The 25,291-nt window shown below is 41.2% G+C and overlaps 5 protein-coding genes across 9 annotated transcripts in view; 1 reads left to right on the top strand and 4 right to left on the bottom strand.

Annotated features, from left to right (window-relative positions):
* LOC108163790 (trypsin-1) overlaps window positions 1-24,302 on the bottom strand; it is a 34,989-nt gene extending 10,687 nt beyond the window's left edge. For 2 of the 3 annotated variants that reach the window (XM_017299274.2, XM_033393359.1), the window contains exons 1-2: window positions 23,513-24,302; window positions 21,647-21,862 (exon numbers count right to left, since the gene is read on the bottom strand). In XM_017299274.2, coding sequence (XP_017154763.1) covers window positions 21,827-21,862; window positions 23,513-24,277 — 801 coding nt within the window. In that variant the 5' untranslated portion in view covers window positions 24,278-24,302 and the 3' untranslated portion in view covers window positions 21,647-21,826. Of the gene's footprint in view, window positions 1-20,800; window positions 20,966-21,646; window positions 21,863-23,512 lie in introns of those variants that run through there. The other variant, XM_033393360.1, reaches the window with a different exon arrangement.
* LOC108161230 (mitochondrial 2-oxodicarboxylate carrier) lies at window positions 1,409-2,446 on the top strand. Its single transcript, XM_017295454.2, has one exon. The coding sequence runs from the start codon at window positions 1,448-1,450 to the stop codon at window positions 2,363-2,365; it is 918 nt and encodes a 305-aa protein (XP_017150943.1). The 5' UTR covers window positions 1,409-1,447; the 3' UTR covers window positions 2,366-2,446.
* Window positions 14,791-15,536, bottom strand: LOC108163793. The gene is made up of 3 exons (XM_017299280.2): window positions 15,397-15,536; window positions 15,152-15,328; window positions 14,791-15,086 (listed from the first exon to the last, which is right to left on the bottom strand). Exons 1-3 carry the CDS (start codon window positions 15,452-15,454, stop codon window positions 14,869-14,871), a joined length of 453 nt encoding a protein of 150 aa, XP_017154769.1. The 5' UTR covers window positions 15,455-15,536; the 3' UTR covers window positions 14,791-14,868.
* On the bottom strand, window positions 17,835-18,605 carry LOC108163792. Its single transcript, XM_017299279.2, has 3 exons — window positions 18,477-18,605; window positions 18,231-18,413; window positions 17,835-18,156 (listed from the first exon to the last, which is right to left on the bottom strand). The coding sequence occupies exons 1-3, from the start codon at window positions 18,532-18,534 to the stop codon at window positions 17,936-17,938; spliced, it is 462 nt and encodes a 153-aa protein (XP_017154768.1). The 5' UTR covers window positions 18,535-18,605; the 3' UTR covers window positions 17,835-17,935.
* A 98-nt stretch (window positions 24,303-24,400) lies between the features above and the next one.
* On the bottom strand, window positions 24,401-25,291 carry LOC108163791 (UPF0585 protein CG18661). Of its 3 annotated transcripts, none has more exons than XM_017299276.2 (2): window positions 25,223-25,291; window positions 24,401-25,170 (listed from the first exon to the last, which is right to left on the bottom strand). In XM_017299276.2, exons 1-2 carry the CDS (start codon window positions 25,225-25,227, stop codon window positions 24,504-24,506), a joined length of 672 nt encoding a protein of 223 aa, XP_017154765.1. In that variant the 5' UTR covers window positions 25,228-25,291; the 3' UTR covers window positions 24,401-24,503. The 3 variants fall into 3 exon arrangements, with proteins under 3 accessions (XP_017154765.1, XP_017154766.1, XP_017154767.1); XM_017299277.2 differs by having other exon boundaries at window positions 24,401-25,131; window positions 25,223-25,272; XM_017299278.2 differs by having other exon boundaries at window positions 24,401-25,128; window positions 25,223-25,257.

Here is a 25,291-nt window from a genome sequence, read left to right as displayed (position 1 = left end):
ATGTCTGCTGACAGCCAGGATGGAGTATATATTGCGGGTGTCCTTTTTTGCAATGGAATGCCATGGAGAAAATAGAGAAAATAAAGTGTGCTGTTGGAAAATAGCTAAAAGTGTTGATGTGGAAACTGTACAAGGAAATATTTGTGGGTTTTTCGATAGAGGGAATGGACATCATAAAAAGAGTTTATCCAATGAAGTGGAATATATTTGATGGGTGGAATGGACAAAACAGTTCATTAACAAAAGGGAAGATAGTTCTTTAGAAGTTGAGTTAATTTGTCACTATTCTATCCTCATATCTTTTATGTTCTTATAGGACGTTCTTTGGGTATTTTGCAAGGCTCAAAAATTAGTCTCTTAGCAGCTTCTGTACCCAATCTAATGTATTCCCTCCATTCCTTACTCTTCTCCCTGCTCAACTCTTCTGCTGTCAAGTCTTTAGCACCTCCCAGGACTCCCCTTCTCCATTGTGGCCACCCAATTGATCAGAGCAATTGCCAGATGTTATTCTCCAGCCAACAACCTCTTGAGCTTTCGCTTCTTTAATAGTCACTTCATCATTCAGCAGAGGAAGGCCCCCCCCATCTGGCACACTTCACCTGGCGCCTAGCCTAAGTGGAGTGCTCATTTACTTAATATTCTAATATAAATTTAACGTACTCCATCAAAAGTGCAGCCACCTCGGTAGCCAGAACAAGATTGAGATGAAGAATGGTGGGGCAACAGCAGCCGCAGGACCTGCAAATGTACTTGTGAGACCTTGCACAGTTGAAGGACATGGAAATGAAACTCATTTGCCTCATCAGAGGCGAGCCATAGAGTGTGGGCGATGCCATGTAAAAGTAGACTCCACAGTTGGTTGTACCCAAGGACCCAAGGACTATAGCCTGGTCTACATTCAGCGCTGCAGCCTGACAAGCAAATTGCCAGGATACACACCTAGCCACAGACAATGTCCTGCCTTCTGCCTCCTGCCTCCTGCCTCTGCTCCTGCTCCTGCTGTTCATTCTGGTGCTCGCTCGCGTGTTAAACTTCGCCTCCAACATGGAAACTCGAGAGCTGAACACAACCCACACGACCACCACACAAAAGAGGAGGATGCGGATAGGGCTGGTAATGGATGTACTGTGGGACAGTGGCACTGAGGCGGACTTAGGGGACTGGGGGGGGACTGTGTGACCATGACTAATTTGTTAGCAATTATGTTGGATTGACGTCCCCGGATTGGGCCATATTAGCATAATTGTTGTTATGAGAACCAGACCCCTCTGGCACCAGACACACAACTGACTTTTTGATGGCAATGCAGAGGTGCACTTGACATTCATTAACATCAGGACCCAGAGAGAAAGGTACACTAGATAGAGTGACCCAAAAACAATGCGAAAACTCCGACTTTGAGATTTACTTCAGTTTAAAGAGCATTTTGCTTATATTTTTTGAATGAATGGGACCCCAAGTGGAGCCCGAATGGGAGCCAGAGCCGGGTAAATCAAGAGCCCTCTTCCAATTTGTGGCTGGCGGATCAGCGGGTCTCCTGGAGCTATTGCTTTTGCATCCATTGGATGTCGTCAAGACACGGATGCAGCTGCAGGGCGTGCAAGCAGCCGCCGGAGAGCTCCGTTACACGGGTGTCTTTGACTGCATTTCGAAGATCTACAGTCACGAGGGTGTTGCTGCCTTTTGGAAGGGCATTGTCCCCCCCATATGCTCGGAGACCCCGAAGCGAGCTGCCAAGTTTGTGGTTTACGAGCAGGCCAAGCCCCTTTTTCTGTTCGGAGCACTCCAACCGACGGCCCTAACGCATGCCATGGCTGGGGCATTGGCGGGTACCCTGGAGTGTGTTTTCCTGAATCCGTTTGAGGTGGTAAAGATCACACAGCAGGCGGATCGCAGTGATTCTCTCAGTACCCTGACGGTGGCCAGGAGAATCGTTCAGAGCGATGGATATGGCATCAAAGGACTCTACCGAGGGATCACAGCCCTCATGATCCGCAATGCCATCTTTCATTTCGCATATTTTGGTATCTATCAAGGACTAAAAGATGAAACTCCCGCCTGTCAGCATGACCTCGCGGAGTTCTTTCGCAGGGGGGCCATTGGGTTCTTTTCGAGCAGCATTAGCTGTTTGTTCAGTACCACTTTCGATGTGGCCAAATCCCGAATACAGGGTCCACAGCCCATTAAGGGATCCATCAAATATAAATGGGCTGTGCCCACGATCAAGACGATATACGAAGAGGAGGGATTTCGAGCGTTGTACAAAGGCTTGAGTGTCAAGATAATGCGTGCGGGACCAGGAGGTGCTATTCTAATGCTGGCCTACGAGTATGGCTATGAGTATTTGACGTATAAATATGGTTGAAATATGTGTAATATATCTAGTTCTATAAATCTGTGTGGTGTGTCGTTGGAAACCACAACAAAACTGGTTATCGATAGTTGTCGATTTTTCAATTTACATCAAAAGCTATGAATAATTATCTAAAACGCTTTATTAACCATCGATCGACATCTTTCGCATGAGAAAAGCTTTCTAAAAGGGTATTTCCTGATCGATAGCTTATCGATTAATTGATTTCCAGTACCATACGTGAAATAACCATCGATTGACAGTTATCTGCCCTTTGGAACTCATTTCAAAGGACTCTTTTCTTATCGATTAATTAACTTTTACCACAAACATTGAAATCGTTTCATTAATCATCGATTATTTGTTTTACCCCAATAACAATTAAATAATTATTGAAAACGTTTCATTAGCCATCGATTAAGACATATATCGCATGAAAAAACTTTCTAAAGGACTTCCAATCTGTGCAACACCCTCTTAACAATAAAACAAATAGAAATTAAGTATCCAACGAAGTTTCCACGGACTCCACATAGAAAAGTCGCTTAAATAAAAAACCTCAAATAGTTTTGTTGCTCTTTTCAGTTTCTGTTTGGGTTTTTGGTTACCTTCACACAAAACCTGACCACAGACCGCAGTTCTACATGTTTTACAATTTGCACTTAATTGTTTAGAGCTCTACAACGACAACGACAACGACATCGAGGAGAGCAGAGCACAGGTCTACTACGACATCAGAGACACAGCATCAACAAGCACCGACAATTATAAGCCAGCCATAACAACAATTACAATTACGGGCAGAGAACACAGAGAGAAAACTTACAAGGGGAAATGAATTGTAATTAATTTATGCCGAGTGCTGGAAAGTGTTTTGCGGGCGGATGGTCTCTCAAAGTGAGCTACTGGACTTTGTTTCCTGCTTTGTTACCACAGCATCCTTATTCCCACTTACTCTCTGGTCTTTGTAGAGCTCTCGTATTCGTTTGGGATCAGGGGTATATTGGAGTTTGTAAAGCGAAAGAACTCCCTAGCTATAGTCCACAAATTGGATGTTTAATATTCTGTGATACACATACAGATACCCAACATATAAACAGATCATTACTGACAAAGGAAAAAAGCTGTGGCTTCTACAATTTTGAAGATAGAGGACTTATATTTAATAGAGGTCTTGATAGGCTAAATTTCTAACTAAATGACAAGAATCATTACAATCGGTTAATTATTACAGCCTGAATTTAAGATAAGACTATAGTCTTATTAATTTTAAAGATAGGTGTCTCATATTTTTTAGTTTTTTTTCTACACACAATATCTACATATAGTGCTGGAATCATTAAAATCGGGTGGATCTTACAACCAAAAATACATAGAATTCACTTCTGTTCTTTACCATTTTCTGTCTTTCATCTCTCCGGATAGTATTTCCCATAAAAACAAACCCATTTCCGCCCAAAAAGAAGTCATATCTGAGTACCAGGTATTATCTAGTCGAAAACCTATGGTCCTTTTCTGTGTTTTTTCCTTCTTTTTGTTTGGTTTCATTGCACTTGACACTCCCACGTAATTGTGTGGTAATTGAAGAGTCCTTTCATGGCGGAAAGGAATTGCAATTAAGAGCTATTAAGGTGAACAGCAGGAGAGCCAGCACAGAGGCAAAGGAAGCTGCTGGCTAATCGCCGAGAAGAGGAGGAGGGCGAGGACCTCAAACACGACAGCCCGACAATTATCATATGGCTGAAATCGAGCGAACCAAACCATAAATCAATGTTAAATGCTGGGATAAATATCTGCAAGCTACAAATCAACATTTTGAAGCCATCAATCAACATTTTCAAACATAAGTTTGGGCATTCCATAGTTGGGTTTTCCACCCAATCAGAGGCTGTGGGCGGGTGGGTGTAGGGGGAGTAAGGCCATCAAATAGAGTTTCATGCTTAATTAGTTTTAATGCGTAATAAGCATATTTCTCGTCTAAATTAGCCAAAAACATCGACTGAAACGAACGAGGCGGGCCAAACAAAATGTTCAATTGTAATGGCAATTTGGGGAGGCCTTAAAGTATGCAATGCACATTTTCAATTATTCATAGATGAAATTGCAAATGCGTAATGAAATGAAATCAAAAGCAGAATTTCCAATACGCAGTCCACATATTGAGACCTCCCAAATGCCCACAGCCTCATACACAATCCCTATCTGAACTGAACGACTGAATGGCTGAATGGCTGGATGGCTGGACTACACATCATTTCCCAGTGGAGTGGAGTGGAAATGCCCTTGAGCCATTTGCCATGTTCATGTCGACGTCATTTTCCATGGTATTGTAATTACACTAATCTATACTCGTATTTCGTGTGTGTCTTTGTGTGGCAACAGCTATGTAAATGCATTTGAAATTGACCCTGGAGACATTTTTGGTTTGCATGGTTTGGAAACTGCATTTATTGTTTCACCCGAGCATTGTGTGTGTTTCTCCTCGGTTTTGTTTAATTGTTTGCCAGAAGAGTATTTTCCCGGCTTCTTATTGCTAATTTGTAGATGGTTTTGTGGCGAGTATATACATATGTATATCTATCCGACCGACAAGCCTCATTAATTAAGTGGAAAGTGCGTTTCCACTTTTGCACAATTTTCATATGCAAATTATTCTCTGTTTCTCTAAACACAAAATTTGGCTTTTTGAAAAATTCTCCACCCAAAATATTGCAAACAAATTGAATTAACACAAAATGGAATGCACAATACAATTTAATTGCTTCAAAAACCAGAGAAAGAGAGAGAGAGATCTCTCACTTCTGTGTCGATGTCTAGTCAATAAAATATGAATTATTTGAAATATTTAAACGTACCAGAAAATAAATCAAATGCCAATGCTCGACACCATCAAAAGGCTGAATCAGAGAGAGAGAGAGAGAGAGAGAGAGAGAGAGAGAGAGAGAGAGAGAGAAAAACCCACAACTGAGTGAGAGGCAAAATTTACAACAATTTTATTTATCCATTTTTTTGTGTGGTATTGTTGCCTGCCAAATACATTTTTTTCCGACTCAACATAATATTGGTGCTCTTTGGAGCGGGCTTTAGGACTTCGAGCAGAGGTTTGCAGAGCGGAGAATTATATATATCGATTTTACAGATCCCTATATATTACATTTCTGCAACCATTTCTACGATGCAGCTTTTTCTATCCCCTACTTATCCCTCATTTTCCACACTATATCGCTAGATCCTTTCCTTGATCTACGTTAAAAGCTCGGTGGATCGACGGTATTTTTATTCAAAACCCAACATTACTTGATCAAAATTAGATGATCATTTCCAATCTCTACCCCAGAAATGTTTTCTGTAAGGGTATCAAGCACTTCGGCCTTGAAATCTTTTCGTTATTTTTTCGGTTTTTTTATTTATTGGGAAACAGCAAAAATTGTGTTGTAGCTGTTGTGGTTGTCTAAATAAATTTTTTATTGACCATGGTTAACGCTTCACTGGCCAATAACCAGAGACAGGGGCAGACACACACACACACACAAAGAAAAAGAGAGAGGGGCAGACACACAGTGAGAAAGAGAGAGCGGGTGGCAGGAGAGTGTGAAAAAGGCAAAAACCACTGGAGAATGCCAAACCCAGTGGCAGGAGTGGCAGGAGCAGCCAGGCAGTCAGCAAGAGGAGTGCTCAAAGTTCTGGCTTGCCACACACAACGCCTCAAAGCATGCCACAAGTTATTTTCACACACCAGAACACACACACACACACACACACACACGCACAGGAACAGGCACACAGTCAGTATCTGTGTGAGCGAATAAATGTATGAATGAATGAATGAAATGTTCAAATTACACATGTTATACACAATTGTTGGTAGAAAATATGATTATGCTCGAGGGTGAAAAAGGCCCACAGAACGATAACCAGAACGAGACCGAGAACCAGAACCAGAATCCAAGGGCATGGATAACGAAACTTGAAATTCTTGCTGCTGAATGTGTGGCACGGTATATGTAGGTGTGTTTTTGTGGGTGTTTAGGTGGGTGTGTGTGTGTGACTGAGTTTGTGGATGGTTTGTTCTTTAGAGTATACTCTTGCGGAGATTTTTTGGGAGCAATTTGAAATTTTTGAATGGCTTGAAAACGTCCTTAAAACCACAATAAAATTTTCCATTTCCGAATGTAATTTTTTCCTAAAGTTCATGTTTTTCTTTGCCAAAAAATATACTTTCGAAAGTCCTAAAAAAAATTAATAAAGAACATTCCTTACTTTTCATAAAATTTCACCGTAAATTCGATGTCCCAAAAGATCTTCCATAAATAACAATTATAAAGTGGTAAAAATAATAGAAAAACACCTAGAAAATTATCACCATAAAATCCCAAAATTATACATAATAGAAATTCTCAAAAATATGCTTTCTTCTATTCAAACTGCTTTAATCTCATAATTAATTACTCCATTATTCAGTAAGAACATGCCCTATTCGTTCTTTTATATTTGTTATGCCAAAAAACACATTCCATAAATTCATAACACGTTTTCCGGTTACCTTCATTCCTGGTGGCATTGCCATCGAATGTCCGTCTGAACATTTTTTCTTTTATCCTTTATTCTTGACTTGGCTTTTATTTTTTGTACGAGTATTTTACGTGTCTCATGTGTTCTTCTCGTGCGTTTTCATTTTCAACTTTAAAGCCAGAAGACAGGAGTCCCGGGTCTTTGGGACTGAGGAGTTTGGTTGAAAATGAAATGAAATTAATATGAAGTTTGACTTAACGCCTCATAAATCATTGTCCAATTTTCAGACGACGACGACATCAGGACGCAGGACTCGCAGGAGTAGCAGCGGCAATATGTGGCTGAACGAGAGAGAGATGACGATGAGGCGAAGGCGACTATCCTGTGGTGGCATCGTTGTCCTGCTGACGTTGTAACACAAACACACTTAAAATGATTGAAATATATGTAGAGTCGAGTCGGATATATATGCGTAACATGGCACGACATTGCCCTATCCTATATATAGCAGAGTAGTACACACACTCGTACGAGTCACTGTATATATAGTATTGGAGCTGCCCCTGCCAGACGAGCGGCGTTTTGCTGGGAAGACAGAAGACTTCCTCATTACACGCTTGTCACGTGCACATTTAACGTTCCGTTGCACACACAGATACACTCTCATACATAATTATGCACACACACACACACACAGAGAGAGAGAGAGAGAGAAAGGAGACACCAACACCAAGCCGCATGACAGTCATTCATATTAATATTGTCGGTCAAAAGCGGAGAAAGCGGCGAAAGAGCGCACAAAAAAAGAGCCACCGCAAAGCGAAACTAGAAGCTCTTTAGACGCCAGAAATTTCGACTTGAATACAAATTTCTAGCACCAAAAAAAAAGCAGCAGAATTAACTGTATTTAAGTTCTAAAAAATGGTTTGCTTAATATATTAAAAACATTTAAGTTTAGAGCTATCAAAATTATAGAGAACATCCCTTTAATTTTCTCCGCAAATAAATCTTAAATCTAGATAAAACCAATCCCTTAAAATCCAACTAAGGAAACTCCCATCAAGTCCTTGTTTAAGTTAGTCAACTGCTGGCTGGAATATGCAAATTCCTTTATGCAGAGAACAAACTACAAGGACTATCTATGTATGTACATTGTACATCCTAGAAGCAATGCATGGCAAGTGTTTTTCAATTTGTTTTGCAAATTGAGAAACTACTCGCAGGAAGCCAGAGACACCAAAAAAGACACCATGAAATTTAAACCACAATTTGTACAGAATTTAAGCCATAAAATCTGCGTAACAGAAATAAATAAAATTGCAAAAATAGGACCCTTAAATTCACTTAATCTTTCACGAATCAACTTTTAATTTCATTTCAAAATATGCTGGGTGCCCTACTATTTCGAATGTGCAATTTAATGGCCAACTAAAACAGACCCCGGCAGAAACTACAGCCACTACCAGGGTCATTAAGCTTGGACTTGAAACACTGACCACATGAGCCGAAACCACATGACGCCCCACGCTCATCCTGCCACACACAAACACACACACACGCAGCCTGAGCCACATTACGGGATAATTAAACATGCTGCGCACGTGCAACGGCTGCTTTCAACATTTTATGCTCAAGCAAAAATGATATAAAATGCATAGGAGACGACTGGGGAGCCAGGCCATGTGTGTGTCTGTGTCTGGGGCTCTGTTTTCCACAAATTGAACCCACAAGTAGACTGCTGACCGAGGCAAACAGCAGCCAGCTTCCAGCTTCCAGCAGCAGCAACAATTTTTATATATATTAATTAAAAGGAATTTTACGCGCTAATGAAATAAAATGTGAAAGTGTGTGTGCGGAAAGGAAGGGAAATATAATAAAGATATAGAAAGAGGGGATGTACATATGCTATGGGAAAAGCATGCCACACTTTAATTTGGAAGCACATTACACATACACCCAGCCAGTGTCCTGTGGGTGTACGTATTTTGTATAGAAAATAATCCCACAAAAGAAAAGAAAATCATAGCGTAGCTCTTGTTTCCGCCAAAGTTGCAGAACCACTGAATTCTTGATAAGGATTATCAAATAATTCACGTTTGAAAGCAGCTCTTCGAACATGTTGCCTCTGTTAACGGTAACATTCCGGTTTGAAGGATGGGTGGGCGGTGACTGTACCTCCCAGAGATAATGATGGCTAGTGCTCATTGAATATTTGAGTGCTTGAGTGCAGTAATTAATTGGAGGCCCCCAGAAATTCGGCTGTGATTTCCATTTCTTATAATTATGAGAATAAATATGTGCACTTTTCATTAAAGCAATGGCAGATCCAGACATCCCCTCCAGCATCTCTGTCGTATCCATTTACATCCTTTATTTTATCCCGAATGCTGACCCATATCGTGGCAGTTCTGTCAACGTTTTTCCGCAAATATTCTGACAGCTGTCACGCCCAAAAAGGGAAAGTGACAGTGCACTGACCCCACTTCCGGCTGTACCTCATTGGGGGGAGATCCGTCTCCTTCTTTATAATTGAAAATTAATAGTCGCTAGTTGCTTGCTTATGAAAGCTCCTGCTCTCCTGCCTCCTGCCCCCACGGCGTGTGCATTGCATTGGTTTCCATTTTGTATATTCGGTTGCGGCATCAAGGTGCCAACGTAGAGGAGCGACTGGGTGTGGGTGGCAGCCCTGGTCGTTCCCGGAGAGTGGACACGCGTTCAGGCAAACAATACCAATTACCAAGCGCGTAACAGCCCAGCAGCACAGGATATAGCCAGGTCGTAGGATATGAGAGTCTCTGTCTGGTGTACGTGTGCGGTGCATCTCTCCCCGTCTCTGTGTGGGTGAGTGCTTCCTGTCTGCCTGCCCTCACATATTCATATAGCCACGGTACACACACACACACATGCATACATATATGTGCGGCTGTGTGTCAACTCTGGCCAATGCAGATATCTGCTTGTGTTTGTTTTTTGCTGTTTGTTCGTTTAACTGACATTCGTCCACTGTTATTTTTTTCGCCCTCTCCACCAGTATCCAAACATTTTTTTTTTTGTTCGATTCTCTCTCATTTTTTTTTCTCTTTTGTTTGGAGTCACTCCCTGACCGAGAACCCATTGTACAATTTTAATTGGCGTTTCAGTTATTGAAATGTTGCACCCAGATCGATTTAAATGTACCCTATAGTAGGTAGGGTATCGTGGAAAAATGGAACATGGAATGGAATGCATGGAACACGCGCCGCGTGTCATGCAACAGGGCTCCTCGGTTTGCTTGGGTTTCCGAGCGCAAAAAAGCTTCGTTCGCAGCCAAATAGTCGCAGAATTTTCGACCCCTTTCTTTATGCACTAAGAATCCAGAGGAAATATCTCTATTACAAGGAATCATTTCACCGAAAGAAATAGCTTTACTATTTGCCAGTTCCGTAAAAGATTTACCACATTCCGAGCAATTTTTTGAGTTTTTCCGCCATTAAAGTAAGTGCATCCACTAGTCCCCCGTTAAAGCACATTCCAGCATTTATTTTGCAGGATATTAACAGTCAATAATGTCAGGTTATTGTCGAACATATGCGGCAGCGATTTTTTATTGTCGCCTCCAATAAAATGTTTTCTCCCTTTTCCCCATCTGCAGACTTTTAGCGGCGTTTTCCCGGTGCATTTCACTTTTAATATGCTTAATGCGGAAGAAGAACAATAACTTTATAAAGTGTCACTTCTGGCGTTGCCAATAATGATTGATTTTCAGCTCGAGGGCTATGTGCGATACATGTGTGCATAGAGCAGATTTCCCTCAAGCAGATGTCCACAACTTAATTGAGTTGCAACGGATTCTCCGATTTAATTTAATTTTCCCTGCCTGGGCTTTCTCTTTGTTTTCGTTTGTTTCAGCTTTTCTTGGGGGCGGTGTTAATCATAATATATGGCCAGGTATCCAGCTTTCTGCATTCCTCTGGTGCTTTAGCAATTGTTTTGCTAATAACAAACACGAGGCTCTCTAATTCCCTGTCCCTGCAATCTATGTACTTTCTCCTCATCCATCCACACAGGCAGCCATCCGACAGCTCACGTTGGCGCCTTGGCAAAGGATTAAGGCATGCTCCTGTCATGCATAAATTCTGCAAGATGTGCAACAGAGAGAACTGCTGGTAGGAGGAGTCTGGGTTCTGGGATTGGATTATACTACGTTGCGTTTGAAAATTTTAAGGAAGATAATTCCTAAATCTGAAAAGTACCATATTTATGATAATTTTCTGCTACACGTTCACATGTGCTACTGCTCTGTAAGGTCTGAAAGTAGGTCTCCAAGACAATATAATTTTAAAAGACAGATAGAGGATAGAGCCACTAACAAAATCCACCCTGAAGAAATCGTGTACTATGGAAATGTATGGGCTTTAATCTGGAGACTCTTTATTCCTAAAAAATTAGATTATAATTAAGCCTCTTCCAAAAGTCCAAAAATACGTTTTCACAACCCAAAATCTGTAAATCATAAGCTTCCATTGGCAGCAGTCTCTGTTTCAACATCATCATCATATCATGTTTAATCCCTAATAAAGTTTCAGGGTTCGACACCCAGCAAACAAGGCAAATATCTTTCTAATGACTTACAAACAAAACCCCGAAACCCGAGACCGAACCCAAACTTCCGTTTGGGAGCCACAACAGCAGCTAAAGACTTTGCTAATCTCTGAACAAAACCTCAACAGAAGCCCCATCGTCGTACTACCGCCTCCTTCTAATGCATTTTGCGACCATGCGATAAACGTTTTAGGGAAATATTACAATAATAATTTACGAATACAACAATTCTCATCATATTAGTTTTGTGTGTGTGTGTGTGTGCGGCCAAAGGGATTTGATGCTTGAATTTAAGGGACCATTTTTTGTTTGTGGATTTTCACTTTTCATTTGAATATTCTTGGCATTTACACTTGTTCGTGTCTCTCATAAATTATGGCCAGTATTTTTGGTGTACAGCCAATGAATGTGAAAGCATTTTGGATGCTTAGATGTTTGTGTTTTTGATTTATTTGTTTCAGAATTAAATTGTGAGAAATGTGAGAAGAGAAGTGAATCCTTTTACCTCATTTCATTTGATTTTGTGAATATTCAAATGAAATATAAGATTTCATAAGCATAAACAGCTTAAAATAATGCGATTTCATTTGAGTGAAATATTTTTGCAATTTAATTTGCACATCTTTAAAATCAGAACGAAAATAGAGAGATTAATGGTGGGGATTTCAATTATGCATGTACATAGTTACTATACGTACATATTTATTAATTCAATGAAAATGAAAATGAAAATGGAATTGGAACCGAAAGAGAGACAAAATCGGTACTAAATCACCATAAACATCATCATTTGTTTCTCTTTAACGCCAGTGCAGTGCATGTGGAATTTTTCAATTTAATTCCGATTTTAGCATCATAATTCAAATTGACTTTTCCTTTAATACTGCACATTCCTAAAATGCCTGGCCCAGACCGCATGCCCGTACTGCATTTTGTGACAGTTTAAAAATGTTCATAAATATTTAATTGTGCATTCAGTGCAATCGAATGGCAAATTCCATGGCAAATTTCAAACAACTGTCACGATTTCCGTGTCAAATTACAATAATTTTAATTTAAAAAAGATGTGAAATTGAATATAAAATAGAAATAAAAACTGTCCAAACGAAGAAAGGACAAACTGAATTAACCACGAATTACAAATCAATTTAAATGCGGAAAAAACTTTTCGACGAACGAATGAAACTTCTCGTTATTCTGTTAGCCTTGGGTAGCGGAAGAGCGGAAACTTTTAATTCAATTCCATGTCTCAGGCTTGTCAATAAGAAGGTCCAGGAGACTTGGGTCCTGGGACCTAGGACCTGGGACCCTCTTTTAATGCAGCATTTTTTTTCGTTTGGAAATGAAAATTTGTTTAGTAAATTAAGAGTACTTAAAGTGCAAGTCAAGGAAGAGCCAGGTCTCCCCTATCTCTATCTCTATCTCTACGTATTCCTTCCCCGGGAACACTGGAACATTATGTATTCTTTTTTAAAACATGCAAAATCACGTCTATGCATCTTAATAACTTTTCGTGCTTGTGCAAACAATGCGAACGTGAAAGTTGAATAGGTTTTTGCTTAGTTATCAGGAGGGTGCCCCTTCTATCCTCCTGGTGGAAAACGGAAAGGAGGAGGAGCAGGGGATGGAGACACAGGCGGGGGAGGGTTCAGGCTATGGACTCTCAATGCATAAATCAAATGTACATATTGTAGTTCAAGTTAAACTTAATTTAGTTTCTTCGAGTTTCGAACAAGTTTTCGGGAAACGAGAGAGAAAGACAGAAAACGCTGGGAATCCCAAAAATACTCCAGTAAAGTGGGAGTGATTCTGGTTTCTGGGGAGAATGAATAACGTTTGTTATCACAAGTATCATTATTTAGATATGCTGTGCGTTTCAGGTGGAAGTTTGTGTATTGGAATCCATTATTTTCAAAGAGTTTCTCTATCAAAACACTTATCGCTTCGATTTTTATAGAGAATCGAAGAGAAAATAGAATAACTGGAGTTAATTAAATAACAAATGGCTGATTATGTCCAATTATCATAGAGTATTGATATATTTAATAGCCAGAATGCTTGTGTGCCTCGACAAAAACGTTTTTATATCGAACAAAAGCTTCTGGATTTATCGGAAAGTGTCAAAAATCGATTGAATGTGTTATCATCGAATAAATTGAATCATAGAATGATCAAACGTATAAATATATATCTAAATATAGTCGAAAACAGTTCTACAATCAAAAAACGACTCTCACACACCTTTGATTACTCATCCTGAGGTCCATATATGTCAAATCCATTGCCATAACTTTGTTTAGAAAGCCCATCCATTCCTATTTTCAGTCCCCAAAAACAATTGAATTGCAAGGAAACCAATCAGTCAACAGAGAGGGCATTGGATTGCCCCACGTAACACAGTCTCCCTCCGAAAAAATCACACCAAAAAACAAAGTTTCAACAATACGAAAATTAATTGATGACGTACACACACACCCACAGACAGATGCCACAACACAGTGGTGCAGGCACAGATGCGCACAGATGACGCACCAGCACTAATTGGCAGCAACAACAGCACCACCATGTTGGTGGCATATAGCCACGAAGTCGATTTGATAACAGGAGAACAGGATGGGGCATGGGCTCTGGTTTTTGGTTATGAAACAACGTAACGGAGACCGTGACAGAGGGGGGGCGGTAGGGGGACTGGCAATGGCCTGGACATGGCCAAATCGATGCAGACATAGACGAGCAACAATCAATCAATTAAATGCCTGACTGCAGTTGCCACAACACAACTCCAACGAGAATGAGAACGAGAACGAACATGACCCCAATGCAAATAAAAAAAAAAATAAAAAAACACAGACTGCCTTTTAGTCAGCCTGGTCTGCACAAAAAAAAATATTAAAGATTTATTCATGTTTCTGTGTGGCATGCAACACTTAAGTGACATGCATCAAACAGAAAATTCCCCTGAAGAGCAAATAGAGGCAAGGGAATCATTTGGACAGAAGACATATTGCTGAAAAATTAGTAGATTTTAACCACAATTTACATGGCACTGGGAGCACTCAAATGTGGGTCGAAATTATCGAAACTAAAGTGGAAATTTCCATTGAAAGGTCACTCGAAGAGCAAGTGCTAATGGGCATCCCCTGAGTCGTAAAGTACTTAAGTACAAGCCGTCTGGCCAGATGTATTACGTTACTTAACTCAAAAGGTGTGTTTGCGTATGTGTGTGGATCGTAAAAAACTAATCACATTGATTAACAAAATTTGTGAAATAATGTAGAAAACGTGAAGCCCTGGAAATACCAAGAAGGCAATCTAATCATTGAACAGAGATAAGGAGCAAAATGTGCTGTCGCTTATACCAAAAATAATTTATTAACAATTTGTTCTCTATACTCTCTTTTTAGTTCATCTTTAAAAATAGTCTAGGCATAAGTTTTGACCAACAGCAGGCCCACAACGCCGGCTAGAATGGTGTAGATGCTGCTGCTCACTTTTCCCGCCGGACTCTTGTTGCACTTATCCCCCGAGCAGGTGCGGCAGTGGGTCTTGTTGTAATGCCCATAGGCGGGCTTCAGGCTCAGGTTGCAGGGACCCACAGCGGGATGCAAGCAGCCATGCAGCTGATGGATCACTTGATTATCTACAAAAAGAATCAACTCTATAAGGATATTGGTCCTGGGAGGATTTGCATATAAGGCTACTCACTCCAGGTGTACTGCAGGGACATGCAATCGAAGCGCGTGCTAGTGGCATTTATCACTCCCTGATGGTAGACCGCCAAGTGGTGGCTGGTCTCATTGGCCGCCGCATTGCTGCAGGTGGTCTTCTTGGGCTTCTTGCAATCATTGGGGGTGGTGCAGGTGTAGCACACCAATGATTCGGCTTTATTCCAAAGGATATTTGTATCCATTATATTTCTGTAGACATTTCTGATTGTTTGTTTCACTCACCAAACTGCACACAAATAAAGGCAATCAGCACACTGGCAATGATGGTTTTCGTATACATTTTTTCGGAATTGATTTAGCTTTAATCACAATTTTGTTTCACGGTTTTTTTGCTCAACGGCTTTTGGCTTTAAACTGACTTCTGGTTACTATTGGAGAGCACTTTTATATCGCATTTTGCTCTTTGAAGGTGCGGTTTTACTCAGTTTGCGAGAGGGAGAGATTGAGAGAGTGAGAGAGCACGGGCGATAAGCGATATACCATATATATCATATTAAGATTAGCTTATCGACAAAAGCTTACCGTAAAGGGTGAGGTTTGACGACTTTCTGAATGAAAAGGTTTTCGCCCAGATGTTTTTTTTTTTGGTATTTACATTAAAGAATTTAGTTTTTCATTTAGATGATTAATTTAAAATAAATCTTAATGCGAATCAAAGCCCTAGTTGTTAGAGCTCGTTAAAATCGTATTTATTTTAACATTAAACTAGACGGTCGAGCCCCTTGCGCACTCGCTTAGGCCGTGCGCCAACCCCCGGCTCACTCGCCACGTTCGCTCGCAGCGATAACACGAACTCGTTCAACATGAACTCGGTCTTGCACGATTATAAATGTTCTCTCTTCTTAATTTTAACACGCTAAAAGCCCCGTTCTTACACGATTAATAAATATCTATTTTCTTAAGACATGACTATTGATGATGGGTAAGAGTTGTTTGGAGATAAAGGCATTCATGACGAATTATTGCTTGAGATTGATTTGAATAAAGCAACCAATATAGCAGCAGCTTTGAAAAAACCGAACTTTCAAATGGTTTAACCATAGAAAAACTTCTAGAAGGATGATCATATGCTAGCCGTTTGTAATCGTCGTTTAAAAAGACGAATTCAGTTTAAGAGAATTAAAGCAAAATAGTTTTGAAAAATCCAACTAAAAATGCAATAATGAATGATTTTTTTGATAATCAAGGTGTCCTCAAAAAAAAACGAGGGGGAACGTTGTGAGTTGCTGCGGAGACCGCAACTCTACATTTATACCCGATACTTAGTCCTACGATTCTGCGTTTTTGGTTTTATCGTATCTTTAAAAATGTGGATGCCACAGATTTTCGTACTTTGTGGGGGCGGAAGTGGGCGGGGCGAAGTTTTGAAATATTTTTGTAGCAGTGACATATCACAGAAGTCTGGATCCAAAACATCGTTGCTCTAGCTCTTATAGTCTTTGAGCACTAGGCGCTGATAGGGACGGACAGACGGACGGACGGACAGACGGATAGACAGACAGGGCTCAATCGACTCGGCTATTGATGCTGATCAAGAATATATATACTTTATGGGGTCGGAAACGATTCCTTCTGGACGTTACACACATCCACTTTTACCACAAATCTAATATACCCCAATACTCATTTTGAGTATCGGGTATAAAAATCCAACTAAAAATTCAATAATGACTCATTTTTTTAAACATCAAGGTGTCTTAAAAAAAAAAAAAAAATGTCACCAAGTGGATTGGAAATTCATATTAATATGCCATAACCCCTCGTACTTTTAAAATGCCTTCTTTTTAAAAAGTTGAATCTGTTAATGATTTTTATGAATAAAAAATGTTAACCAACTTTTTGATAATTTTTAAAATATTACTATTAAATAATTAAAGCATAAAGTAACTACATAAAGTAACAGACCAAATTTAAGCAATAACACACTGCTTTTATTGCCTATTTGGAATTCAAGGAACTTACCACTTGATTTTTTTTATTGAATCCATGGAACGTAACGCTCGTGTTAAGCTAGACATGGATTCAATAAAAAATTAAGTGGTACGTTCCACTCCATGTCTTGCTTCTAGGAATGTGTTAGGCGAGGGCAAGTTACCAGCTACCACAGTTCCCTCACTCTCCGCTCTCTCTCAGTTCTTATCCGACTGAATTATCTATCTTATCTTAATCCAACAGCTTAGTCACAGCCTGAGAATTTTCGCACTTGACTATGTCGGGTGGGGTCGCCGCCCATAAAACCCCCCGACTTATCGCCTGTATCTCGCAATTGTGTGTACCCCCCCATATCAATATGCTATCTATTGCGAAAGCTATAACCATATAATACTTAAAACTGGTAGCGATTGAAAGGGGGAACTTTTCGGATTGAATGGAAATGTTTTAAACTACGTTTTAGGCGATCAATCATAAAAGACTGTGAATAAGGCTGATTCACAGAACCCGGATTTCACGGATTTCTTGCATCATACGTTTGGCATTTTATCCAAACTGGTGACATTGTTTATATTAAATGCCCCACCAAAACCCATAGATAGCTCATTCGTTGAATTTTTAAGGGAAGTGATAAAGCAACAAATGACTGCCACTCAGCTATGAAAAGAGATATCATAAAACGTACTTGAGAAAAGTCAACATTTTTGAGAATAAAAACAAACAGGAAGTCGATTTCCGAGTGGATCCTCCGCTGATCCCACAACTATTTTATATTTACAAAACCATGCTTTAAATATTCTACGCATCAAAAGTCCTTTCCGAGTGACATCTAACTAAAAATCTTGGCCAGAAGGAGCGTCAGGACGGAACCAATCATCGTGTAGGCGCTGCCACTGAAGGTTCCCGCAGGATTCTTGTTGCAATAGTTAGTGTCGCAGGTGGCGCAGTCTTTGCTCCAAGCGGTGCTGTTTGCACCGTCCTTCAGAGCCAAGTCACAGACGTTGATATCGGGATGGACACAGCCCAGGAATTCGCTGGTGCGATTTTTGTCTGTTGGGGAAATTCGGGAAGGGATTAGAACCGAAGGATTCCTTCTAGAGGAGTCGTCATCCCGCAACACTTACAGGTGCTGTCGGAGTAGGTGAGATTGGCGCACAAGAAGCTCTGGCTGCCTACTATTTCCTGGACATTGTGCAACGTTTCGAGAATCGCGGAGCTGGCGTTGGCCGTGTTGTTGCTGCAGTCCTGAAGCGTGGGATTCTGGCAGGTGGCGGCATCCTTGCAGCTGTAGCAGCTCAGGGAATTGGCTAATTGTTAAATTCGATTCCATTAGCAAAAATGATTCATCCTGCAGCGCTCAAATTTCTCACCGAATTGCACGCCCACAAAGGCCACAAGAACCACAGCAAAAATCACTTTCTTCCACATATTTACGAGTTATTTATTTTATTCTTTTGATCGCGACTGTTCTGCAGACGAGCTCAATGGAAACTGATGCAAATGCACTCCATGGCGTCGCGTTATGTAGGGCGGCACATTTAACGATAATAAAAAAGTGGATTTTATACCCAGTATAAAGATTAGATTTGGCCTTATCTACGTGCCACGACCCACATTGAGTCAGTACACATTTCCGTGGAATTGACTAAACCATAATAAACACCGAAGACATATTAATTTGAAAGGAAGTACTTCTGGAGGGGAGTGCAATTTCAAAATGATATTCAGGGCAATATATTTCTATTTCCTTTCTAAGACAAATAAAGCACTCTTTTCTGATTGCGAATCATACACATTCACACATATGCACATATGTATTCATGGATCCCATTTGGTCATTAAAGTATTATCGTTTCGTCTACAAAACATATCATAAATCATCGGGTATACAATATGTAAGGCAATTCGCAGATAAACAGAGAAATAAGGGGAGATAGAAACCAGAAAATAGTGGTTATTCTTGTATAGAAATCGTGAAAGCATTTCGGCACGTGTGCCTCGACGAAAACGGTACGACTGTTTGCATATTTGTTCTGTGATTGGTTCCTGTGGAATACTACTGACAGGAATGGTCTTTCAGTGGCAATACTGTATGATAAATATGTTTTCAGGCTGATAAGATAGCGTCATGAATAAATATATCTATCTTTATATGGTTTCAGGCAGTATGATATCAGATAGCGTGCGAAAGTGATACAGAAAAATCTACATTCGGGGTATAAAATATTCAATTAAATTCCAATGAATGTTTAAGAACGCAATAACTATTTTTTCCATTTTCCATAAGCTTGCCTTTACTCAATATTGCCTGTGCAGAGTATTTCCCTGCACAATAAATCTATTTAAAATAAACCGAAAATAGTACTAAATACTCATAAAAGACTCATTTAACAGTCATGATCTCACACCCATAAAATAGGTAATGGTTCTGTATTTTCACACAATTACGAATATGAAAAAAACTTCAGAAAACACGTAGGTTAGTTGCCCGCCGCACAAATAAACTCCCGGATAATATCCCGACCCAGGCAAGGAATAATTTCAAACTAAATTTGAAAGGGAGTTTTGCCAGAGGTGAAATTGAAAATCATACATCACAATCCTGGCCATTGCCCAGGACATGCCACGAATAGCTAAATAGCAGCCTCTGGCAGGAGGAACAGCAGACCGCAACGAGGCTAAGCCGCTGTCAAGGATGCGTGGGGGAATACGACGAGTATTACAAATGACAGGACCAATGAGTGACTGCATGGAAAAGCCAGAATCCGAATCAGAATCTACGACACAGAGAGAGATAGAGCGCACTCCAATTCTGTAAACAACACAAAAAAAGAGCATCGCCTGCGGTCGAGATTTAAAAAAAAATATATATATATCTATTACGTACGGGAATGTACGATGTTCAGGTAAACAACAGAATTACAATATGCTTTCTTAAAAATTAAAAAAAAAAAATACAAGACAACACAGAGCAGAGTAGGAGAAAAGCGCAAGCATTGCCTGACAGGACAATAAGCAAGGATAAGCATCGAAATGATGACGATGATGATGATGATGCGGATGGTTGTGGAGAGTGGCTAAGAGGAGTCAGCCCCCAAAAGAAAGACAAATACAAATACAAATACAAATACAAACACGGTTACGGATCTCCGACAGGCGACAACGATAGCAAAAGTCGTACTCGCAGTCGGCCGGAGCCTTGACAGTTACATTTGTGTCCTGTTGCGGCTCTCCCTACCTTCCTCCATCCCTCCCTCCTTCTATTCTGTTCTGTTCTTGTATCACTGGCTGTTTTTTGTTACGGGCTTTGTTTTTTTGCACATTCCCGCATGCACATTGCATTCATATTCCAGTCACGTATCCTTTTTAATCCTGACAAGAATATTATTTCCATAAAAAACAGGCAGAGCGAGCTAGTGCCATGGCAACATCCTTGCAGATCAAGCATACGACGCGTAGGCCACCTAACTGAGTCATAGACAAGTCGGAAATGGCCACGAACCAGATGTATTTAATATTTTTTTTGCATTTCATTTCGTTTAAAAGAAAGCGGGCAAACTGGGAAATCGTAGACTTAAAGTAGGAGAGGAGTTTCCTTTTACTAAGAAAGGCATTCGGGAGAAAATAACATGAAAATCATGAAATATCAGTTATAAATATCGGTCTGTTTGCAGATCCAGGCCCTGAAAAATCAGCTTCATCTTTTCTCTTCAATATGCATTCTTCTATTTGGAAAAACATGAAGCCAGTGTATCGAATCCTTTTTTTATATCCCCTTTTGACCACATAACAAATTACAAAAGCTGCAAAATAGTTTATAACAATCGATGGCGGCATGTTGTTGGGGCAGCTGCTGCTCCTGCGAGAGAGAGAGAGAGAGAGAGAACAACAATGTAGACTACAATGCAAACAAATCGACAAACTATAATAATAAGACAGTCCCCATGGTATGCCAGGAGATAAAATTAGAGACTGAAGCGAGAGGGCACAACAAGAAGGGGTGGGGTGGAAGACAGTAGTGGAAGGAACAGATAGTAGGTAGGTAACGGGGAAGGACTGTGGGGAATGCCCCAGTCATTGCATTGTCTGCAGCAGCTGCAAAAACTTTCAACATCCAATGAAAGGAAACAAACAAATTTTACATTTTCCATGTCTCGACTGCGTCCACTGGACACAGAACAGAAACAGAAACAGGAACAGAAACAACAACAACATCCGAGCAACAGGAAGAAAAAGGAGGCAAAAGAAAGCGGAAACGAACCAGAGAGAGAAAAAAGAGTGGAGAAAACCCAGAAGAAAAACAATAAGAAAACAGCTTAAGTACTGCCACAAGTCGTTATTCGGGGTCACCATTGCCAGGGGAATGGGGGAGGAAAAGGGAGGTACTTTAAAGGGTAAACAATTGTGCATCCAGTAGGATCTTAATTCCATGTTGTACAGTGTTTAACATAATGATACGAATATTGAGAGTTGTATACTTTAGACTCATCGATTATCGATTATTAATTATCAAATATTCGCATTTAGTAGCTGTACTCACATTTTGTATTCGATTTCCGTGAATGAACATAATTTCCGATGAAAGTTCACTTTTTGACAGTTCGAATCTGATATTTGATCGATTACTTGATCATTTAAAGGGTGAACTCTCCATGAGGACATATTTTTTAAATCCAATCGTAGTAATTACTTTCCCAAGCATCTCTCTTCCAGGTAGGCATCATCTTCTAGGATACTCCCGCCAAGAATATGAATTCTGAAAGTTCGATAATTACATTTAAATATTGTATTAATGATTATTCATTAACATTCTCTTTGATATCATATCCTTTCAAATCTATACCCACTTTCATATGTAAATGGTTGCTTTTTCTTTGGCTTAAGCTAATAATCGAATACTTTCGCTACGCACTATACAGAAGTATAGTGCCCATATCATGCCCTCTCTTCAGTTCATTTAAGAGTGAAACGTAGCAGTAGCTTCCATGCATTATCCATCTACCCATAACCGTTCAATTTGCAGTTCATGTCTTGACTTCGGTGCTAGCCTTCTGCTTCCTTTTTTTTTGTGGGTCCTGCCACTTGCTGTTAACAAGTTCACGTGCAAAATTGCAATGACCCAAAGGACATGCCATTCACATATACACACACAGGAGCACTCACAGGAGCACACCTCTTTTGCAATTTGCAGGGCTCCCCAGAAACCTGCCTTCCTGCCTTCGTTCCTTCCTTTCCGACACGCGTGGTCGCAGTGCTAACTGCTTTGACAACAGCAGCTGGTAAATGGAGAGCATGCAGGATGCAGGACTTTCGAAAAACAAGAGGCCAAACGACCAGCAACTGGCTGAACAGTTGCAGCAATTTGAGGCAGCATTTAATCAACAATTAGTAGTGTGTGTCCCCTCTAAAACACACTTGAAATCGACGATGGAAGTCACAAGGGGACACACCCAAATAGGAAACTTATGGCACCGCCACCCAGAAGTCATATTCACTTTGCATATTGCCTCATCTTGGACTTGTATTTGCCTTTGGGCCAATTATTAAGTAAATTTGCTTTCTCTCTCTGAATGTCTGTCTAGAATTGTCGATATGGATATGGCCGGCGACTCTGTTTGGTTCTCTTTATGCTGCTCTTCCTGCTGCACAGACTGTGTCAATATTATTTTATTGGCCTGAAGGTTTTTCTGGGTCAATTGCATCTAGCTCGAGATGATGAATGGCCTGAGCAGAGGGCCATAAATAGAAGAAAGTCTGATGCGCGCTTTAAATTTTAAATAATTCTATGGAAAACATGATCTTTGGCTTGAAATGGATAAACACAATGCAAAATAAGTTTTTGCTTTCTCTGCAAAAAAATATTTGAAATTGCCGCCTTATTGCGTGGCATAGCATGTAGCTTTTGTCTGACCACGTTCATAACAGTACAGAGTTAGAATGTCACCCATTTATAGATTTTGGTTATGCAAAACATTGTTGCAACGACACCCAGCCAAGAATATATTTCGGAATAAATTTTAATAAAATAACGATGTCTGCATCCTGCTTGACTTTTAAAATTGCCATATACCTATATTGACCGCCATCTAGTTTGCTCCTAGCCAGTATCATAGCACCCAGAATCAAATCACGCATTTTTCCCGACACTGTTAACCATAACAGCGCTCTGTCTGACCTTATTCAACACTAGCTTCTGTAAAAAGGAGCTTTAGCGCTCGATGGAATTTTAAAAATTCCAAGACCGTTTGCCATTAAATTTATCCTGTAAATGAACAATTTGAGTTGGTTGTTTTCAAATTTCAAATGGCGAAAAAGGTAAGAACCAATCTCAATGTTAGTATCCACAACCAAACATTTTTGTTAATAACTTTTTAATGAATTAAAAATAAACTCAAACTCCACTTACAGATCCTATCCAATCCCGAACGGCCGACACTCGAGAGTATACGCCTGGGTAATCTGGCCGGGCACAGCCGTAGCCCCAGGAAACGACGCCCCAGAGCGTTCCATTGGCGGCCAGCGGACCACCGGAGTCTCCCTGACACGCATCCTTGCCTCCTTGTTGCAGACCCGCGCACAGCATGCGATCCGTGATAGTTCCAAAGCTACTGTAGGCCTCGGTGCACTCCGTCTGGCTAACTGTCGGCACAGTTACTGCCCGCAGGATACTTGTCGGCTCCTGCGTGCTCTGGGTATTACCCCAGCCGGAGACCAGGACGGCTGTGCCATCCGCAATGTCCGCATCCTGCTTGGGCAGCCCGATAAATGCCTGCGTCACGTTCTTCTTGTCGTACTCCTCCAATTCCAGCACAGAAAAGTCGTAGTCGATGGTGTAGGTGTCGAACTTTGGATGTCGATGGACGCGCTTGATCCCCACCAGCATGCCGCCAGAGTCTATGCGCGTGGATCCGATGCGCACCTTGGACACCAGGATGGCCGATCCCTCGGTGCAGTGGGCGGCGGTGAGGACCCATCCATGCCCGATCAGCGAGCCGCCGCAGAAGTGATAGCTCCGCTGGAGCGACACCTGGTAGGGTATCGCCTCAATAGTCGTCGCCTGGCCGCCCACAATGCGTCCATCGAGGCGTGGCCGACGCGCCGTTCCCGCCAGACAGCAGCCAACGAGAAGGAGCAGGAGCATCAGGCAAATGGCGGGTTGAAAGCGTTCCATGGCAGAATGTTGTCCCAGTCCATGGCGTTTGGGGTTTTATATGTTCTGTAATCTCTCTAATCGACTATCAATTGGTTTTGCAGGGTCAATCGGCGCCGCTCTAGTTGTGTCCACTTGGCCTAGTTCGGCGATGAGCAGGCACTCTACTCCAATAAACACTTTTATTGGCCCACCATAAATAATTTTATCTCAAGGGGTAAGCGCGACCAGCGTCCGCTGCACTCGCCTACAACTTGAGCCAGGTCAGAAATTTATTGTTAGAGGGCATCTCAACTAGTTTCTCCAGCCGCAGGCCATTCTCCGTGGCCAAATCCTTGAGATCCTTGATGTCCCTCACGCCCCACGAGGGGTTCCTTTGCCTGAGGCTGCGGTCAAAGTCCACATTGCTCTGGGGCTGCAGGACGCCATCCTGGGCGTACGGTCCGTAGGTGAACATTTTTCCCCCCTTCTTAAGGAGCACCCCGGCGGCCCGGAAGAGTCCCACGCTGCAGGACCAGGGGCTGATGTGCATCATATTCGAATTAAACATATAATCGTAACTTGCGGCCTGCGGCGGCGCCTCCCAGCGCCCGGGCTCCTGTGTGATGTCCACGTGCAGAGGCGCCCGTATATTGCCCGTCACACAATCTGCGGCGTACGCCGAAATGGAAGAGAACATTTCGCGCGCATTTTCCGTGGGCTGAATGCTGATGTTCGGCAGTAAAGGCGCCAAAAATCCCGCGTGCTGCCCCGATCCCGATGCAATCTCAAGCAACTGTAAATTCGGCGTGTTTTTGTCCACCTGCGCCACCAGGGCATCGGCAATGGGCTGCGAATTGCGGTCCGCCGATGGATGCGTGCTCTTCCGGGAACTGCTGCAACGAAGGGAAGTGTGCAAAAGTCGCGTCAACAGACTGTCGGTGTATATTTTAAATTAAATAACGGTACAAAAAACTCATTGTTTACCTCATTTTTGGAAGAAAATTTAGTGTGACCGGCTAGGCAGTATTTTTAAAATCACCCCAAATTGTCACA

This window comes from Drosophila miranda, chromosome 4 (genome assembly GCF_003369915.1).
Source record: "Drosophila miranda strain MSH22 chromosome 4, D.miranda_PacBio2.1, whole genome shotgun sequence".
NCBI lineage: Eukaryota > Metazoa > Arthropoda > Insecta > Diptera > Drosophilidae > Drosophila > Drosophila miranda.
This window is presented reverse-complemented; position numbering and strand designations above follow the sequence as displayed.

Bases quoted from the DNA above. Each gene is read 5' to 3' on its own strand.
- LOC108161230 (XM_017295454.2), top strand. From the start codon at position 1,448: ATGGGACCCCAAGTGGAGCCCGAATGGGAGCCAGAGCCGGGTAAATCA.
- LOC108163793 (XM_017299280.2), bottom strand. From the start codon at position 15,454: ATGTATACGAAAACCATCATTGCCAGTGTGCTGATTGCCTTTATTTGT. The intron at 15,329-15,396 runs GTGAGTGAAACA...TTTGGAATAAAG, and splicing joins CTTTATTTGTGTGCAGTTTG to CCGAATCATTGGTGTGCTAC. The intron at 15,087-15,151 runs GTGAGTAGCCTT...TTCTTTTTGTAG, and splicing joins GTCCCTGCAGTACACCTGGA to ATAATCAAGTGATCCATCAG.
- LOC108163792 (XM_017299279.2), bottom strand. From the start codon at position 18,534: ATGTGGAAGAAAGTGATTTTTGCTGTGGTTCTTGTGGCCTTTGTGGGC. The intron at 18,414-18,476 runs GTGAGAAATTTG...TTTAACAATTAG, and splicing joins CTTTGTGGGCGTGCAATTCG to CCAATTCCCTGAGCTGCTAC. The intron at 18,157-18,230 runs GTAAGTGTTGCG...TTTCCCCAACAG, and splicing joins CACCTACTCCGACAGCACCT to ACAAAAATCGCACCAGCGAA.